Source organism: Lepeophtheirus salmonis, chromosome 6 (assembly GCF_016086655.4).
Source record: "Lepeophtheirus salmonis chromosome 6, UVic_Lsal_1.4, whole genome shotgun sequence".
Lineage (NCBI taxonomy): Eukaryota > Metazoa > Arthropoda > Copepoda > Siphonostomatoida > Caligidae > Lepeophtheirus > Lepeophtheirus salmonis.
Window position 1 is genome coordinate 3,328,490 of NC_052136.2, and position 21,660 is coordinate 3,350,149.

At 31.3% G+C, this 21,660-nt stretch overlaps 1 protein-coding gene across 1 annotated transcript in view; it reads right to left on the reverse strand.

The window, feature by feature from the left end:
• The window catches only part of LOC139905821 (dynein light chain roadblock-type 2-like), a 73,226-nt gene extending 53,989 nt beyond the window's left edge, over window positions 1-19,237 (reverse strand). The window contains exon 1 of the mRNA XM_071889568.1: window positions 19,201-19,237. Within this exon, the coding sequence (XP_071745669.1) occupies window positions 19,201-19,218 (18 nt within the window). The 5' untranslated portion in view covers window positions 19,219-19,237. The remainder of the gene's footprint in view (window positions 1-19,200) is intronic.
• Window positions 19,238-21,660: the final 2,423 nt, after the last annotated feature.

The following is a 21,660-nucleotide window of genomic DNA, read 5'->3' on the forward strand; positions in this document are numbered from 1 at the left end:
CGACAAGTCTTTGATGATCTCACGATCTTCCTTGTACGCTTTGTAACACTCATATGCACGGATTTTTCATAAAACTGATTCATCAAAAACTTTTAGTAACATTTTCAACGCGTCAAGACATGAAATTTCGTTCGCAACACAAAATTTAAGGCAAACTCTTTATTCAATAATTTCGTTCATTGTAAAAATCTTGGAGTACTCGTGAGGTAGACTGACTTATCTAGCTGTTGCAAGCAAACCGATCTTCAGATCACACTCAAACTTGGCATCATAATGAAAAACAGTACTGCTGACAAGAGAAATAAATATTTTTAAATCCCTTATGCGCGGGGAATTTAGATTAACAATTCCCAGTACGTTATTGACATAATGTATATGTTCGAGCATAAAGAAGAAGTTTCTATGGCTCAATTGGGGGAAAAAAAAAAAAAAATGACGTCGATAAAATTTTATTTATCCGGAATTCCAAAAATAAGGTAAATATTTGTAATATGTCTTCATAATATTGATTACAAATTCCATATAATGTAAAAAAATGAATTAAAGTTATCTCAAAGTTAAAATTAATAAAATATGAAAGTATATACATATTTGGTTCTTTTTTACTTTTACATAATACTCGTTTACATATAAAAATATGTGTTAAATAATCGTTACTCAAGGTCGTTACCATCGTTAGCAGAGCCAAGAGCAACCATAAATCTGCCGTCTTCAGTCCTTTAAAAAATAGAAAATTCGGGGTCTTTAGATTTTATAATCAAGCACAGAACAGGGCAGATGCCCTAATGGTCCCTCCTAAAATCGGCTCTGGTGTTTTCCTTTGTAATTTATAAGCAATTGTACTTATATAGTAATGTGTGTTCTTCCTTTAAACGCCGTGGCCCTGTACAGTCCCGCTTGTATATACCCGCAAAATATACAATTTTTCGTATTAAATTGTATTACTAACGATTGTACCTTGCATTCCCCAGAATAATTAGACGCCAATTAAAAGACAATATGCACACGTCTTCAAATTTTCAATAATACGACAATATTGTTATGTCTTAGATTAGAACATATTTATTACATACACCATACACCACTATACACAGTATATCTAGTGACTCGTTTTCATAAAGACATTCAGACAGAAAGACAAAATTGCATTATTTATATAGATTATGAAAATAGAAGTATTTTTGCAATGATCTTAATAAATATCTTATATCGGTTAATAAACCATCTACATTATTATGAAAATTCTAAAGACTGACGGTCTTAAGATCAGTTCTAAGACTGGACTAGAACTTATAAATAAGGCCCAATACAGCACTTTCACCAAGTTGTTCCCTTATCAATAATTAAAGAATCATTGTAATAAGTTTGGAACAAAAAAATTGTTGTCAACAACAACAAATTACTCACGAGTAAATGCTTAGAATTTACAACTCTAATATTTATTTTCTAAGAAGTAATGATATGGTAATTCTATTTTACTTTTGAATAATTTCCCCCTATAATATATATTTGTAAATATTTACATACGAGTGTATACATTGATAAATGTATTTATGTTGGTAACGTGTACACTGTAAGTCTATATTACCTTCAACATTTCAAATTGTAAGAGCAATTGCAAGTTTATTTATTATTTAAAAGAATTTCTTTCATTTAAAACATGAAGTATAAATTAGGGTGGCCTTAAAAAGTCATTTTTTTACTTTAACATGCTCACCTGTCATTAAGTTATATTTATAAAATAATAACTTCGCAGCCTAATATATTTTCGGTTGTACAAGGTGAAGAATAAGTTTAGGAAGGTATGTTTTAGTCTAGGAATTCAATATAAATTTATTGATTAGCAGAATTTTTTTTTAAAATGATCAAATGGTGATATATATTTTGTTCGAAATAGCCACTCTTTGTCTGGATAACTTGGCGTAGACGAAGAGGCACATAGGCAGACGACGCACACACAAAGTTGTTCACTGTTCAGCATGACTGTGTTGTACATTGACAGCATCTGTTAGGACCACTGCATTATCACCAGGTGGCAGAAGCCACCTAGTGTCATAACCTGGGCCAGTATTATGTCAGACGGAAAGAAAATGAAGTTAATTTTCATTGAGGAGGACGTGAAGATCAACCCACACGTCAACAAGGTCATGTTGGTCGACAAGATCCTTCCCTGGCTTCAGGACACTTGTTGATGTTGATGCCCCTTATATCTTCTACCAAGACAGGACATCGTCTCACACTGCAAAATGTGTTATGCACTGGTGAAAAACAAGATTCAAGAGCGTTTGGGAAAATAATGTATGGCCTCCTAGGAGACCTGAACTAAATCCCATGGACTTTTCTCTGTGATACATCCTTCAGGCTAGGGCTTGTACCAAGCCCCACCAAAGACACACTGAATGAGCGGGTCATCATCCAGAAATGGGCAATATTTCAGAAGAAACTCTCTGTGCTGCCTTTACCCAAGTGTATCTTCGTCTCCGCCATGTAACCCGAGCATACGGTGGGTTTTTCGAATAAAAGTTATTTTAAATTAATTTATATTACAATTTCATCATTTTCAGAAAAGCTTATGCTATTTAACAATTTGATATTGAGCTTTTAAATAAAATGCATATTCCCGAATTTATTCCTCGGTAGCTATCGCTTCTTAACGTTTTACCCTATATTGAAGGATAAGCTGGAAAAATATCGATATCTCCAATTTTAATTAATAACATAATGTTTCAATACTATTTATATATGCTAGCATAAATAAATGTTGCCAATATTTCGGAGTGTTAACCCTAAACTTGCAGTAGTATTAATAAAATGAGAAAAACGTGATTTTTATTGAATCAAGATAAAATTACTCTAACCAATTTATGAAATACTATATTTTGCTCTATTTTTGATTCAATATGTCCTCCTTGAAAAGCAATAACAGTCTTGACACGCTGCCAAATAGATTGTTCATTCTTGACGATGGATGATGTGTCCATGGCGTATCCCGTAGTAAGGTTAACAGCTTGGAGCGAATCTAAAGTAGAATGAAGGTCAAAAGTAACCCATATTGTTGCTGCAGAAGTTTAGGCTCTGTAAAGGACTGGCATTGACTGTTTGATGTTTAGGGAGTCTAGATAGAGATCCAAACGGCCACTACAGCCTTCTTGGGACTAACACTGGCGTGGAGGAGATCAAACAAGCGTTGTCTTGTCTGTAGTCACTCCAATATTCTTACACTAACGTCACGTTGTCACCTTTATTGTATCTTGTAAACTTTCCTCCGGAAAAAAAGGCATAAAACCAATTGGGTAGTTGGCCAATCTTTCTGCAAATTATGGAATATTTATTTAATAAATACTCATAATTGTTCACAGTTAACAAGAGCTGATTTTAATCCAACCAATCTTGTTCAAAAAACTAATTAGGAGAACAGAAGTAGAATCATGACAAAATACATTCAATACTTTTGTATTAGCGAGATAACACAGTGAGAGACATGGGATAAAAACAAAACTTGTTTATTTTTGTTTCAGCTGTCGTTTAACTCCGTAATGAAACCTCGATATTAAAATTAACATTGATTTTGTTAGTACACGCTAGGACCCACTCTAATAAAAGTATGTAAGTATATGTTCAAACTTAAACAGTAAAACCCACAAGGAAAATATATTTTTGTGGTTCACTCAAACGAATGCAAAACCAAAATTATTCAAACATAAAATAAAAACCATGTAGCAAATACAAGAAAATAACAAAATAAAATATTTCCCGAAAAACCTTATGTTGTTATTTTCAATCTAAAGTACAAAATTATGTTGGCAAGTACATATGAAGAAAGCAAGGACCCCCTATGCAGAATATTTTACAACTTTTTCCAAGAAAACAATAAACATTTTTTTCTTTTCTTAAAAAATAAAACAAGATCAATAATTGTTTTTTTTTTTTTTTCAAAAATTAAAGGAGAAGAAAATTGTAAAGGGATAGTGAATTTCCTTTTTAGGCAGCTGTCGAACAGTGACGAATCATGCATGGCATACCATTTTTTACTCTGCGACCTTTTGTGGCGATTCATATTGCAATGATATTATTTAATTAGTTAATATAATTTATTCATATAACCGATTAAACTCCCTTCTAGAGGCAGTGAGGATCAGAGACACCCCCTTTCATGAAAAACATTAGTTCAAAGTACGCCCAATTTTGTGATGTTATTTTTTTACAACGTACAAACAATTGAGTGCGTTGAATATCTGATGGCGAAATGCATTTTAATGGCCACACGAAACATAACAAGACGAAAGTGGACAAAAAACGATCCCTCATGTTCGTGGTGGGGCTTAAAATGTCCATGAATGGAATTCCGACAACCCCCATTGCCAAGCTCATAAAGACCAGTCACATGAGCAAGACAACCATCAAGAAAGCAACCAGTGTCCAATTGGGATATCTTTCTAGAGTCAAGACTATCAACCATCTCTTCACTGAGGACAACAAGACCACCAGAGTGATCAGAGCCAGCAAAATCATCAACTCGATGAAGTCAACTGGGGGATTCTTGAATTTTTTTTCAGACGAGAAAATTTTCACGGTTGGCCGATCATTCAACCTCAAAAGCAACAGATTGATCAGTTTAGACCCTTCTAAGATCATTCTAAGACCATCCTCCAGATGAAAAATCCAGCCGGAACCATCATCCTGCGTGTCATCTCCACCCACCGTCATGTCCACCCACTTCTTCAAGAAGGGCGAAACAGTAAAGGTGGACGTGTACCTGAAGGTGCTTGAGGAGATGGTCATTCCCTGGATGAATGGAGTATCCCAAGGAAGGAAGTACGCCTTCCAACAAGATAGTACTCTAGCCCACAATCCCAAAAAAATTCAGCATGTCTTGGCTACAAAACGTACTCACATATGGAGCCTGGATTTTTGATCTGTAAACAGTCAGGACTTGAACCCATGAAATTTATATTTCTGGAAGAGGATAGAGCATGTGGGATGTGCACCAAGTATTATTCGTCTTTGGTGGCACTGAAGAAGTCCATCAACCGTACAATGACAAAGCTGGATCTGCACTAGATGGCCCAGGCCTTCCAAATCTTCCGGCACCGTGTAGTCGAGGTTATTAAGGGACGCAGATTTCATTATAAATAATTAAATATCATTAAATGTGGCTTTCAAATATTTCTAAAAAAAAAAATAAGGTTCCACTCAATCTAATTCGTTCGTTATGAGCCTTTAAAGATTTTACCAATTTATTTGGGCCATCCCGTATGTTTCACAGCGGCTTGAAACTAATCTAATAATACGACATGACAGCTAATCTGTTCTTTCATAAAACATTCTTCAAATTGTCAGTGTTGCCCTATCATTTTTTTAACATAGGGGAAATACTTAGCATTTACGAAAATTATAAATAAATAAAGATGAAAGTTAAAAATAACATTTTTAAAAGAAAATAAAGTTTTATGACTTTTCTTGTATGTTTAAAATATATATATATATATATATATCCATAGCTTGTGTCACATGGTATAAGCACCAACCTACATCAAATTTTATCAAAGGAATGTTTACATTCTTATTATACCTTTGAAAAAAAAAAGATGTTTTCTTATCTTTGGAGTATTTATTGAGCTATTTCAAGTATTTTTTTATATATTTTTTTCAATATGTATAGACTACAATTTCATTAATTTTAAACTTCCAAGTGTATCAATAATTTTTTGCAATAAAGTGATTATTGTTTAATTTAATGCTAGGTCATTTCATTTCTAGTAAATTCATTCCCTATCTTTTCATTCCTAGTAATTTCATTCCCAGTAAATTCATTCCGGACATTTCATTCCCACTTTGAAGAGGGTCATTTAGTTACGTCATGCGAGTCGGCAGTCAGCACTGGAAATGAGAGGTGAATCATCGATGATTATTAATGGTTGGAAGACGGATATGAATTTATTTGATGTGTTTATACCAAGGAAATTGAAGGCGGGATCGTATTCGACATTGCAAGGAGTTCTTACAAATTCTGCTCTAAAAATATAGCAGATACCTACTGAAGAAAACCTCGGTGTTACCCAGCGTTTTTTATTATCAAACTCACACGTAGTTACACAATACTTAAATGTTCTCTTCTCAAGAATAAAAGAATAACAATCAGAGCTAAATAACTTTGTTTAATATGCTTTTGTATTTTATATAATGTACTTATTTTCTATTGTATAATGAGCTTAGCTACACACACTTGTTGTTAAAAATAAGACCTCAACTCCTATTTTATAGTATCGGCTTGTATAAAATAAGAGTTGTCCAGGGAGATTTTATTAACCATTCTTATACAACTTTATACATTTATTTATATTCTTTTTTAATATGAGACGTACGCTCAATTAAATTGATATATTTTTACGCAGTCCCTAGTAATGATGTTAATCCTAATTTAAATATGTTTCATCTCCAATGTATTTGATTACTACCTCAATACATGGATTGATGTTAGATTTTTTTTAATTCACCTCATTTTCAGTTAGTGCCAACCTTCAAAAAACAGCTGTTAAAATGTAATGCCAATTTTTGGTATAGTTTATGGGTTAAAGTTCTAAGTCCGACGCTACTTTTGTAGATTTTCTCAATTTATTTGGACCACCTTATGTATTAATTAATGAAGAACTTATCCTACATTTTATCCATGTCAGAGTTCTTAAAAATAAGTTGTTCATGGAGTAGTTTCAATCTTATATCTTATACAATTGGAGAACGTCAAACGGGTGATGGATGCTTCAAGCTCACTCTTGATGAAAAACTAGTGAAATGTTTGTTAATATTATTTTATGAACAAAAGATCAGCTACGGAATGTTAAAAAAATATTCGCAAAACCTCTTCATTATGCTTGAAACAGATTTCATAAATAATCAACTGGAGAAATTTTCTCCATCCTTAGCAACGATTCAAAGGATTTTTCATCGTCCTCCTCCAATGAGGTGGCCTTAACTTGTTAATTCGCATAATGTTTAAGCATTTAGTATTGATTGTATGATGAATAATAAAAGCACAGCACTTTCTATATTTACATATAGATTTTTTTATTTATTATTACATATGTATTTATTTATTTAAACCGATCTAATTATAATATTTGATCATTTGTGTAATTAAAAAAAAAACAATTCCCAGTTATTAATTTAAAGTCGTAAAAATATTTTTTTTTAAAGTACCAATGTACATACATATTTTATACATTTGTATTTTTTATAAGTAAAAGAAAGCATATGGGGAGAGATGTTAAAAAAATGAGAAACAAGAGGGGGGGGAGAAGGCGTACAAACATAACCTTGATATCAAATATTTCACCTATTCCATCTTTCACTCGCTCCAGCCAACTATTCAAGAGCGATTTATATAGATTTCTTAATCCTGTTTCTCAATATACATATATTTTGTAAGTAATAAATCTAAATTTAAATGTTATTCCATATTCATCAGAATGCATTATAGGTACCTACAAGGGCCTTTTGCTCAATATCCCGTTTTGGTCGGTATTTTGTACCTAGCCCAATTTTCCCGGAAGAATTTATTTTCTAGAAAGAACAACATTTATTCATTTCATTATACACAGGGTACAACCACTAATAAGCAAGCCATATTTGTTTACTTTGCAACTTTTGAGAATGCTTATGACTACAGGGGGGATATGGAAAGGTGCTAAAATTATGCTACTAAATTTGTCGAAAGAATTCGTTTTTTGTCAAGAAATGATAGTAATGTGTCAAAATTAGTTTTTTTGTGGAAATTTGTATTTTCTAATTTGGTGCCAAACGGCCAAATGATATTGCCTACCTTTTTACCTAATATCAACCTCTTGACTTTGCAATGCAAGATATAATTGAGGAGAAGACATATAAGGTTTCCAGCAAGGACTCCTTATTAACAATCGTGAAGGCTGAACATTTCTGGGGTGTTTTGCAGATCCCTTTTAATCCTTTAGTTAGAATTAGCTTAAAATTGATTCTTTCTACTTAAGTTTTTCAAAATGTATCATTTACTAACTGGATCCCAAAATAAAAATAAAAAATCCCGGCATCTGCACAAGGACAATTTCCCGGGAAATGAGATATTCTAGTTACTACGTTTCTCTGAATATTATGAGGAGAATAAATACACTTTATAAATATATATTAAACTTGATACAATTTATATGACCATCGAAATAAATTTACTTTGGTACATAAATTGTAAATGGTAAAGTTGAAATTGGATTAAGAAATAATTTATATCAATATACATTAGTGTTGGGTTGGTCTTATGACTGATTTAGAAATAAGACTTTTATATCTTTCTCTTTTAGTCTTCTTTCTAATTGATCTGGTCTTTTTCGCCATTCAACTAAGGCCCAATAAGTTGGTCCTACACGGTTCTTAATATCTTAATATTATCTTCACTCCTAACTAGAATTAAAGAAGATAAAAACGAAGAAAAGAATTAAAGATGCTTGAATAAAAAATGCACGTGATAAAAATCGCGTGCATTTGTTAGCTCGCTCGTAATTTGGAGTTGGTAATCTTTTCCCCAGCTGTTCTTATTATTATTTAACTCCTGTGCAGTGAACTTCCTTTTCAACTACATTCAATTACATTCGAACTTATTATTGTAAGTCCTTCTTGGACTCAAATTAGAATTCAAGATCGATCTCGGCGTAGACCCTGTTTATTTTCTTGTCCCACCCTCCCTCCTCGTGACAGCTGCTTCTAGCTTATCTAATGAAACATCGTGACAGCTAAGATGCTCTCCTCCAAACACTTTTATAATTGTCAGGGTGGCCATGTTGATTTTCGGTTTTTTTAGCATGCCCAAAATTAGTATTAATCATTATATGTTTCAACCACACGCCCTCTACTTTAAAATTCAGGTATTTCGTCTCATTGAAAGAGGTTATGATAAAACTTTAACTTTCTAAAATGGCGTAGTTACTAAATACGTCATTTCAGCTGTTACAATAAAAAACCAATAAGGACCGTCCTAGGACTGATACGTTTTATAAGGAAAAAGACAGTAGTCTTTTTAGTTGCTTTTTAGACCGATCTAACACTAATATATGTATGTATATTGATACACCAGAATTGAGTAGAATATTTCTAACCAATACAGCTTGGGGGAAGCCTGTTATTTCCCTGAAGTGTATTTTTATATTCCTACTCCAGGGACTGAAGTATCCTTATAATACTTATATGTGTGTATCATAATTTTATCTCATCTTCTAACATATATATATGGCCCATCAATACAAAAACAAGCTAGAAGGATTTCACTTAAATTTGAGTATGGATGACATTTTTATGATTATTAGAATAATCATTCATTTCTATTAGCAAGGATTATTCATATTAAGGATTTGAAGGGACCGCTAATTACACTGAAAGTACCCAAAATTCAGATATGAATATGGATTACTATAGTTCCATTTTCTTTCTTCAGTCTATATAAATCATAAAATAACCTAAATATATAAAAATCTAAGTAAAATTAATCAAGTTTCCAAAGAAAAGTAACCTAACTTTGAGATCCCATACTGGGAGCTATGATAAATAAAAGCCATTATGATTTTTGGATTAGTGATACCCCTACTTATGTAGAAAATTTTGCCAAAGTTGCATATTCATAAGAGTTGGGCAAATTTTTTTATTGTTGATCAAGTACTTCCTAGTTTATTTCAGATTTTTTTTTTTTAGCGTCCAGTAAAAAGGCATTAAAGTGACGTTGAAAATTTTGTTCTGAAACGAGTATCTATATCTCAGAAATGACTAAGAATTATGTGCTGAAATTTGGCACACTTGATTAATTTATGAACTTGAGCTTGTGTGCCAAAAGTTATCTAAATCTGAGGGGGTAGGGTGACATTTTTTTAATTATTTCTGTTGATTTAACATGGAATGACACATATATTATTTGATAGGCTCACTAAAAGGTTATAAACTATAGCCAAAAATTCTTGGCTATCGTAACTCATCCTATAAATGTGTATGCAATGTTTATAATTGACTCAAATATCCATAAAAAATATTTAAATATGAAATAAAATAAGGAATTAGAATTTTCTCCGTTATTTTTTTCTTTTATTTATGTTCCAAGTAGTTTTTTTGTTGAAGCAGCACATCTGTAAATTGTAACTTCTTAATTGATCATGGCTTGTGGGTGGGGTACTTTGTTTGTGCCTAAGATTCTAGCAAATTTTGGAAATATTGATCGAGGTTTCAAAGAATGTTTATTCAAAGTGGTCTTAGTATTTATCTACAACATAGGATACACAAACAAGGGATCGAACACCAAAAATGAACAACTACATTAGCCGTCATAACAAACATAACTATTCGTACTAAATAAATCATCGATATTTTTTTTTTTAATAAGGACATTTTGAACACTTTTCGGGAAATGAGGTCAAATATACGTTTGATAATTATGTGTAACAGATAACCAAACATAAAAGAATAAAAAATAGGGAAAACAACGTTAATTAAAAAGATTCTAATAAATAATTAATGGGTTGGTGAAAAGTATTTTTTTTTTTTTCGCTTTATGTCAATGAAGTCTTACAATCATCTGATTTAAGCCAAGTATGTCCGCTTTGTTAGATAAATAGTTGCCAACAAGAATCCAACTTTATAATGCCCTTTTCGAAGAAGCCCTTGCCCCTATTGTCAAAAAACTGGGGAAACCAATTTTCATGGGCCTCTATTGAGGCCGCATTATTACTCCAACTGCGTTGTTCATATACAGGAAGAAGTGGAAGTCACTTGCTACCAGGTCATTACGCTTGGCTGGATGCATAAGAGCTTCTATCCGAGCTTACCGGAGCTTCTGAAGCGTCATCAAAGATATGTCAGACCTGTCGTTGTCTTGATTATGCCTTGTTGTCTCCTATTCACTAATGTTTCCTGCTTCTATTTAACCAACATCTTCAAACGGTCGAGTTGTTCACAGTAGAGTGCAGAAATGAGCCAAAAAAAATCCTTAAATCACTGTTTTCCAAAACAAACTAAAAGAGTATTATACATCACAAATTTTCTTGGTCCCTTTCGATGCATTTTTCGTTTTCAGATAGTAAAAAGGTAAAATAAGGCGAATTTATTCCTTTGAGACCTCCATACTCGACGTACAATAATTCACGACTGAATCAGTTATGCCCAATAATCTATTTGTAGTTTATACTCACACCTTTACAACGCTTTATCGTATGATCTATTTTGATCAATATTGAACAAAATATACTAAGTTAAAAAAAATGGCGAGAAATACGAAATTACTTTTTCCCAAACATAATATTATGTACTAAGACAGTCTTACTCAAAAATTGACGTGACTGAGATCAAACATTAAGCTATCAGTGGAGTGTTACTTTACTGACATAAGAATTTTCACTATATTTTATTATCAGCTGTCATGTTTTTCTGCTTTTTCTCTCCTTATCAGTGTTCTGAACGTTGATTAGTTTCATTTGAGTTATTGTTAATCAGCAATTCTCAACAATGCATATCTAATAATTAACTAAATGGGAAGAATTGGCAGAGTATCAACTAATTGTAGGCATTTTTACCTATTTCTATTTGAGGGAAACGTTGCGAGATACTATAAAGATAAGTCAAAAACGGTGTGTAATAAGTCAATTTTAGGGGATTTTGGGTCTAAGAAAACAAATAAAAAGACTGCAATCCTATCAGTCCGGCCCTAATAAAGTTGGTCAGTCCTAAAGACGGTTCTTAACGGTTTTATGGTAACTACAACAGCTGAAATGACGTAGTTACTCTTGCATTTTTATCATAAGCTATAGAGAAAGAAACTAGATATGTGTCTAGTACGTATTATCATACGTTTTTGGCTACCTATCATTCATTAGTTTCTTCGCTTTTATATTCTTCAAACCTACCTAAAAACTAAGAAAATAAAAAGATAGCTATGGCCGACTAATCGGTCCTGTGGACCCCTGAGTGGTAAAAAAGATCGGGCCGATAAAAAAAGAGTGAAAGGAGGGATTAGGAAATCAGACCTAGGAATGATCCAACAGTGGTTCAATTATGATTTATAATAATTTTTTTAGTGTATTAAATATTCGCTCATATGTTCGACCCCAAATTATCCACATTTTTAGATATTCGCATCTGTAAATGTTCTAACTTTCGAAAATTAAGTATTTCCACATAATTATTTCTAAAATTATATTATTTTAAATTGACTGTTTAACTGTTTAAATATATTTTCACTCTAGAAAAAGCAATATCTTTTGTCTTTATGAACAATCATAAGATTCAACTGACAATATTGTTTTAATAAATCCATATTTAAAGTGACTGTCACGCAGTCATATAAGATTTTAAAGCGTGAAATGCAAGCAATTTAACACTATGTCAATCAGAACTTGTCAATTGATTTTTGCAATAACATAAAACCATTAATATATAAATATACCTTTTTATTTTCTTAAAAATAAATAAATATTTTTTCCTTGATATAAGCGAATGCAAGATTTGATTTTTTTACTTGGTATCCTGAAAAGTGTTTTGTATTTTCCTAAGCTGTTGTCACTTGTCATTATTTTTTTAAAGATTAAAGAAAAAACATTTCAGTTACGAGTAGGGATGTATCGATACCAAATTTTCAGCCAATTCCGGTTCCGATATCATCTTTATGGACGATTCCGATACAAATTCCTTATTATGTATATAGAAATTTCATAAATAAATTGTTAACTTTTTTTAATGTTTAACTTTTTATTTATATTAAGGAGTTTGTCCCTCGGCCTCTGATTTAATTTCAATTGCCTCACTGCTAAAAAAAAATACTTTTAGCACTAACAAAAGGTTATTTTCTATTATACTACTGGTTCGGGCCACATCAGATCAAATGGTCTTGAATTGTCACCAGTTTCTAACTGAGTTTTATATGCTTGCCCTAGGAATTGAAATATGTATAAACCAGTGCTCGAGACTAGAATCGTGTTTTTGTAATGGACCTGGGATGGATACTGATGACTCGAACTTGACTCAGAAAATATGAACTCGACTCCAGTTCTGTTATAAACAATATTATTCAACAAAGACACAAAAAAAAAATATTCATTGAAAAAGTTACTTAATGGTTTCAGAGTAAACTACTCAACCCAACTCCAAACGTTATGGACTTTTTGAACGACTCATGATACAATTCAAATGTATGGGGCACTAAAAATTTGAATATTTAACAATTTTACTTGCAGGAAAAATTCCTTTACAAATCTGCAAATTTGTATAAACTTTCTATGTACTTTCCCCATCTTTTCTTTTTTTGAATTTGTTTGAACAACGTCGTCTAATGTAGAATTTTTTTTAATACTTGTAATCGTTATTTTGCCTCGAAAAATGAGCTGAAAGACGTATTATCCCTATAAATAATTATGTATAGGTATCGGTGGAATCGGCTGTATTGAGCCGATTCCGATAACGGATTCTGATACTTCCAAAAAGACGGATTTCGATACATTGTTACACCCCTAATTTAAAGTAATCACTAAGAATGGGCCAAAAAAGAAATCAATAACCATTTCGGGATTAGAAAAGAAGTAAGACTGGTGGTGAGATTCATGTTCCTTTTTTATTCATTCTTTAATAGATCGTCATGATGTTAACATCTCTCTGAATGATGAATTTTCGCATACATTTGCTGATTTTTTTTTTTTTTAATATAACTCTTAAAATTCAAAAAATAATTGATATTTCATTTAAAAAATCAGTTTTTATGTGTCAAATTTATATGGAAACGAATCTTCAGACAAGTTTCTACAAACTTTTGTATACCTACAAATCCAAGATCCCATTGTATTCTTGCATTTTATTGCACCTGAAAAAAAAAAAAAGTGAAATTTTCACCGATTACTTATTTGCTTATAACTTTTTGATTTTAAATAAATTTAGAAAACGTCCTTATTCGTATAGTTGTTTTTTAAGACGGCAATCACTTTTTAATTTATAACTTTAACTTAATTCCCCATCTAATCTCCTTGACATCCAAAAATAATTTTGGTTTTTGGGGAATAAAATAAACCCCTTATATGACTCCCTCCCAAAAATTGGAACCCCCGTATTGTCCCAACTAGGTTCAAAAGAGGCACTAATGGAAAGTTCAGCCTCCTGAACCAAACGGGCTGGGCAACCATGATGGACACACTCACTCAAAATGTACTATATATATATATAAATACTTCTATACAATGTATATTATACATATAACAATTGAAACTTGATTCGGATTTGACCATTATTTTCCAATTATTATAAGTAGTTTATACGGGACTCAAGAATAGCTATAAGACTTAAATCGACAAATAAGTTACTATTATCGACATTAAATGAACTCCAAAGACATCTGTGGACTCAAACTGGACTCGACAAAAATATTTAAGTACTTCTACATGTTGGCAAAGCCTTTGGACTTGCAATATAGGGATTTTACCACACTTTTCTTGAACCATATATAGAAAATTAGTTGTAGTGGAGAAAATCATGTAAAATTTGCTTGTGTTAGATTGTCTTTCCTTCAGTGTATAGGATTTATACACATAAAATCTATTTACTGTTCAAGGAATTTGAAAAAAAGTAGATATCCGATATCGAATTTTCTGAGAAAAACATGGAAGGACACGTTATAAAAAAATATTTTTGCCCAAAGCCACTTTCCCCAACAGAAACTTTATTGTAAGGGAAAAATCCATTATTTTTCCGATAGATGACTTTAGTAATGTGTATCTCATGTGCCATCGGTTTACGCTAGGTGCCATAAGAAGGATAGTTCATACAAAAAAAACTTTTTAGACAGTTTTGTGATTGTTTAACTCAGTATTGTTAGAGCGGTCGTCAAAGATGGAAGTTACTTAGAGAAACATCCCCATATTTTATAGTTTTTCTTCGAGTTTGACAAAAACGCAAGCCAGGAGGCTAAAAATGTGATTAGTGTTTATGATTCTGATACTGTTACACCAAATCACGCCCAATGTTGCGTTGGTTGATTCTGTTCCATTAATTTTGATTTCAAATGTGCACCACGCTCTGGAAGGTCAAGTGTTTTTAAGCACTTTTTTTATTGCCAAAGATATAAACAGCAATGCAAAAAAAATGGACATTTTTTCGTTTTACTTTTATTTATATAAGATGATGATTCAAATGTAAATGAATGTTGTTAAGAATAAAAGAGATAATATTAGCGAAATAAGGGTTGATACTTATAAAAATACTTTCAAAATATTCTTTGGGCTGTTGTAGAAAACACTTTGGTGATAAATAGTGGGAGGGGGTCCTCACTTTTGGGTGTTAGTAAACACACAAAAAATCAAAATTTTATAACAACAGGGGTAAAAGTAATTTTACTTTTATTTATAATAATGTGGTGAGTGTTAGAAAAATAATGTATTATCCCTGCTATAATAAATATTAAAGACGAAGTAAATCCATGAACAACAAAGTTAATCCGAGCCAGAGATTCAAATAATATGAAACCCCGGTATGATTGTTTTTTTAAATGACAAATCACTCTGATAATTTAAAGAATGTCTTGGACGCTTGAACTCAATGGCGTAGGTTTGCGCCTGTTCATTCCTTGAGAAGGAAATATACTTTATGTGTATGGACCTAGAACAAAATACTAGGTCAGATGGAGTAAATGTAATACTATAATGTTTAATTATAATTAATTAATGCAACCCCATCTGTTCAATTAAAGAAATATTTAAAAAATATTATAGAGGAAAGCAGCTTAGCTGTGATGACGTTTCATTAAATCAGTTGTGGCAGCTGTGAGATGAGAGAAATAAACACAAACCCCACTCCGTATCTAACAATGATATAAGCAGGAATGACAGCCATGTGTATCCTCAATTCTACTCCGAGTCCAACAAAGACATACACACATAACTACAGAACAAATCTTTGAAATTACTCATTCGTCTATCATGGACTTGTGATTACTTTATAATTAGTGGTTTCTCTTCAATAATAACAGAATAATGATGACAGCTTTGTTAAATAAAAAAAATTGCAGGCTACAATTACGAAAAGAGCGCGATTTTCAAATTTCAAATATTTTTTTCTTTTATTTCAGTAATTATGATTCCCATTCATGCTACTCTAATTTTGAAAGATAAATATATGATTATTTGCAATCATTAAGTGTTTATTAATTTATATTATTTTGAGGATGCTTCAACAGTTACCTCAAACTACTATTAGAACCGTTGTAATAAAAACCATGAGTCATTATATTTATTATTTCAATAAGTGGCTTTTCGGCAAAGTGTTCTCTAACACCTTATAAATATCAATTTTGTTAAAGCACTAAAATAATGTTGCTGATAAATGTTGGGCTTTTTTAAGAGATATACGGACTGAAAGAGTGGAGTCATTAAAAAGATGCACGTCATTCTTAATTTATGTGCATTTAAGTTAAACTGATGCCAGTATAAAGTAATTCATAAAAATTACTAGAAGCCAAAAAAAAAATATTTTAAGTTTCATACCAAATCCTAGTATTATCGATCCGGTGATTACAAATCATTATAAAGTAGTTATTTACAATATTGATTTCCATTATTTTGAAATTCCTCGAGGTTACGTGTTGAAATGTTTGAAATCCCATTATAATATAAATATAATTATAATTGGTATATAATGTAGCTTTTCTATTTTATTATATCAACCTCGAGTGATTTTTCTATTCCAAAAATGGAAATTAAATCAAAATTGCTAATGATAGTCTTTGGTAAAAAAAATATATATTTATTTTTTTTAATTATAAAAATTAATTTTTTTAGGAAAAAATCTCAAAAATCCACAAGTGTTCACAAAAAAATTAAATTTTTTGAAAAACAAAGTCAAAAATCCATAGCTATTTTCAAAAATTAATTTTTTTGCTCTGCTGCATAATTTGCCAAATGACCTTTTTTAAGAAAATAAATCTTTCCAAAAAAAATTGGAACCTCTATTTTTGCATACAAAATTTTACCTCCAGTACCCAAGAAAATTAGTAAAAAAGCAAAAAATTCCTTAATTTGGGGTTGGCTACAGCCCCTTCAGCCCACCCCTTGCGGACGCCTCTGATTATTAACAATTAACTTTCTATTATATTCATTCTAGTAAAGTGCTATATTATTATAAAAAGATTCAAAAAAATGCTATAAAATGTTATACCTTAATAATAAAGAAATATTATAAGCTTCTTATTCATAAGCCATTCTTTTTTCATATTTAATTTTTTGAAAGTGTTTTGTGCTATGACTGATATTAAGCATATCAAAATGTTAAATAATAACTTTGTTACTTACATATAATTAGGTTAATTTAATTGCCAAGTTTATAAATTCATAATTTTTTCTAAGGTTTAATTTTGAATATTCATTGATAATAATTCCATTCATTTAAGCTTTTTAAATATATAAATTCTGTTGTAATCAAGTTTTAAAAAAAAAAAAAAGTAGGAATCCCCTCTCCAGATTAAAGGGTAACACATGTCAGACTAACCATAAACCCCAAGTTAGATTAATTATACCAATACCAAGTGCCTTTATGTATATTTTATTATTGTTATTTAAGAAAATTGCGGGCTGGACTTGGCCTGCGGGCTCTAGTGGAGAATCTCTACTCTAAATTATAGTTAAAATTCAAGGTGTCTCAACTTATTTCCAAAATTTGATTACAAATCCTATAATTGATTAAAAAATGTCTATAATTATTGGGATATATGTACAATAAATACCCACTGGTCCGGTTTGTGTGTCTCATAATATTTAACGTCATTGAATTAAGAGTATTATTTAAAGAGATTTAGTTACTCAAGCCAGAAATTTTGCAGCATCTAGCAGGATGGGATCCCAATTCAGACTGCAAATGAAGATAAAAAATGGTGCAATGATACTTTTGGGAAACAAAATTTTGACCACTCACTTAATTTGATCTTAACCCCCTTGACTTTGTAATTTAGATTATGATAGAAGGGAAGCAATACAGACTCATAAACGACTCCGCGATGGCAACTTCAAGGGAAAATTACTCAGTATATACAAAGCCTACAATTGACCCAAATAGGGTTGAATGTTAATGGTAGAATTAATAGTGATGTGTTTATATTAGTGATGTACCTATGCTAAAATTTTAGCTGATTCAGATTCCTTATTATATATATAAATACAAAAAGAAATAAAAAAATGATTTACTTTTTTAATGTTTAACTTGTTACTAATTAAGACTTGACAATAAAGGACATAAACATATGAGTCATAGATGTAAAATTATTTAAAAAGTTAAATGTGCTGAGGAGTCAATCTATTCCTGATGGGCTCATATTAGATATTGCATCGCACCTCTGAATGGACTTTCATTTTCAATAGATGTACCTTAATTTTTTTATTATATTATTTCACTTATTACATGTTATTTTAAAAATAAAATCAAAATAATTTTCTTCGGGGATCCTACATATAGGAGCCCATACTCTTAAACCTAGGTTAGTATTTACTATGATCCTCACTTCATTTTATTGGTTGACCATTTGAAATTATAAAAATTGATTTTTTTTTTTTACTTAATGACGTATCAGTGGAATGGACATTATTGAGCCGATTCCGATACATCGGTACACCCCTTGCTTAGGTATAAATGTTATTAAGCACAAGAGTGAAGTAGTATTAAAAAAATCATGAATTGTAAATTTAAAAATAGTATTTTTCTTGAGCATGTTGTTAAATCTCCATTTTCGACCTAGACATGGGGCTTACACCAGCAAAAAATAAATGCTTCTAAAAAAAAGTATAATAAAAATAGCCGAGATTAACAGGAAAGAAACTTGTAAGTAAAATAAGTCAGTTTCCCAGTGATAAAGTTCGGGTAATAGCTATAACATAATTTTCTTTGAAATTTCTTTGTGCAGTAGTTGAAAATAGTGTTGTATCAGTCCTTATTTAAAATGAATTCACGACATATTATAATATCATAACCCTTTTCTGGATGTTTCTTTCTTTAATTTAGGTTAATTAACATACTTTGGTGTTCGTGTCCGACTTGCTCTGAACTTAACCCTTTTAAAAGTTTGATAATTATCATTAATAATTATTATTTAATACACCTTTTCTTGACTTGACTATTTTTAGAAATTACTCATTATATTAATTATTCAATTAGTGATAATAGAAACAGAAGCTTCCTTACCTGATTCCGTTGAGGCATGTTTTTCCAATGCAAGAAGTATTTTTAGTGATGAACTTTTCTTGAAAATGTTAGTTTTTTTTTTGCTTTTTCCCTTTGTTTCTCACACACTTTTAAGTATGTAGAATGTAGGGAAGACGGAGTACAGTTCTTACAGGCCCTTCTTCTTGAACACTATCAAGAAAGATAAAACCAAGGGTTGCCTTTATCGGTCTAGCAGTATCGGTTCTTGAACTGCTAGAACCAGAACCACAAAGTCGAACTGAGACCGCTATATATTGCTTATCCGTCTCTGTTCTTGTGATTTTGTTCCTATATAGAATATTTAAAGAAAAGAAAATATGTATTATATGAAATAAATTAGTTTTAATCAATAAGTCCATTTTCTGAGTTGTTTTTTTTGTGTGTGTAATTGCAGCGTTTTTTAATGATTTTTTACGTCGCCAGGGTGATACAGTAGTATCTGAGTTCCAAATAGCTAAGGGCTTTATATAGATCTGGAAAAATGGTCGATGTAAATATTAGATGGAAGGGGTGGGTAGATTATAGATCCAGGTAGGCTACTAAGCTTGTCGGGCCCCTATAATATGATAACTATTATATTTCTTAAGCCAAGGCCCCCGTACACTCATACATTTTTAGCTGAGGCCTTCTGTATACGAAACATGTGAACTAAATATGTATAGAATGATAGCGATTGGCATTTTTTCAATCTTCCTGCGCCTCTACCATTAGCCTCCCCTCACTCCCCACACTTTGAAACCCATTGGCTTAAGAACCTTAGTTTTTGGGACCCCTGCTGGAACTAAGGGCCTATGCACTCTACGTAAAATAGAAGCTGCAGCCCTGTTTGTATCCAATATAATTTGCTGGGGACAAATTTTCTACCGATACTCCTTGTTTTATGTGCCTCTTGCAAACGTAAGCCTGTATAAAAGAGAACCGAGACCAAAACTGATGAAATGGAAAAACTGAGACCGGGATCGATAGAACCGCAGAACCTGAGCCACCCACAACCTTGGAGAAACCCACAAAATGTACATTACAACTTTTTAGTATTATTAAAAGTAATAGTCAATGAAAAATCAGTAATTTGTGGCAAGGTTTCTTCGATATAGGTAACGGGTAGAAATGTATTTTGAGACTGTTTTAGAGAAACATAATTTTTTTTAAATAATGCAGTCAGCTTTTCATTCATAGTAATGGCAAATTAAAGTAATATCATTTGAAATATCCATTATTTTAGTATTAGTTGATATAATTTTATCAAAGTTCCAAACTTACTCATCGAGGAATTATTTGATATATTGTAACGTGCAATAAAAGAGAGTCAGTTGCATCAAATATTTTTTTCAATTGTCCCCATATCGTCAATTTTGCATGGATGTATAATAGCCTGGATAGTGCCCAGTGGCTATAATATAGTAAGAACACCTGTAGAATGAATTAAAGTGGAATTATGTTATTGATAAATAACATAAATCTAATTGAATATTTTTTCCCCCTTTTCAGTCTTTTTTTTTATCAGTTCGATATTTTTTACCATGTAACGGTCCTAAGGACCGATACATTGGTCCTTCAGTCCTATGATCCGAGCTATCTATTTATATTCTTCTCTTCTAGATAGCATTGAAGAATATAAAAACAAAGAAAATAATAATTAATAACTAGAACTTATAATAATACGTTCCAGTCATACATCTCCTATTTTATACTTCAGGTATCTTGTCTCTTTGAAAGAGGTTATGAATTACGATGAAACTTTAGAGACTCCAATAACGTAGTTAGTAGTAAATACGTCATTTCAGCTGTTGTAGTTTCCCTAAAAGACTGATAAGGACCGGTCCTGAAAAGACGAATTTTATTAGGACCGGACTGATAGGACTCCAGTCTTTTTAGTTTGTCTAGACCGATCCAACTGTAGGCGAAAATAAATTTTATTTATTTGTAAAATTTTGACAAAAAACTTATTTCTTTAAAAAGACATAATTTGACAACAATAAATATTAATAATTAAAATATTGAGAATAAACTGTATCTTTTCTACCAATTTGGCAGCAAGATTTAAATCAGGGGATTGGGTAATAGTATCCCCCCCGTATTCATATGCCTGATCACTAAGGGTGTATAAAATATGTCCTAGAATCTTTTTCTAGATGGCAATCTGAGCAAGGTTTTTTTATTTGTCAGACCTTTTAGCATTATTACTTAAATTTTGAAGACAAAGTATAAAGTAATAAGTAGAACAAGTGATCATAAACGAATGAAGGATTGCACATGTGTTATGAGTGTAAGCTCTTGTTTTTTTGTTCTTTTCTTTTAAGTCACATAATTATTTTATTCTTTGTACATTAACTTTATATATCTATACATTCCACAACACCATGTAAATTCATCACAAAATAATATTAATTAATTAATTTAACACTAGTGACAATCATTTGTCACTCATCGTTCAAACAA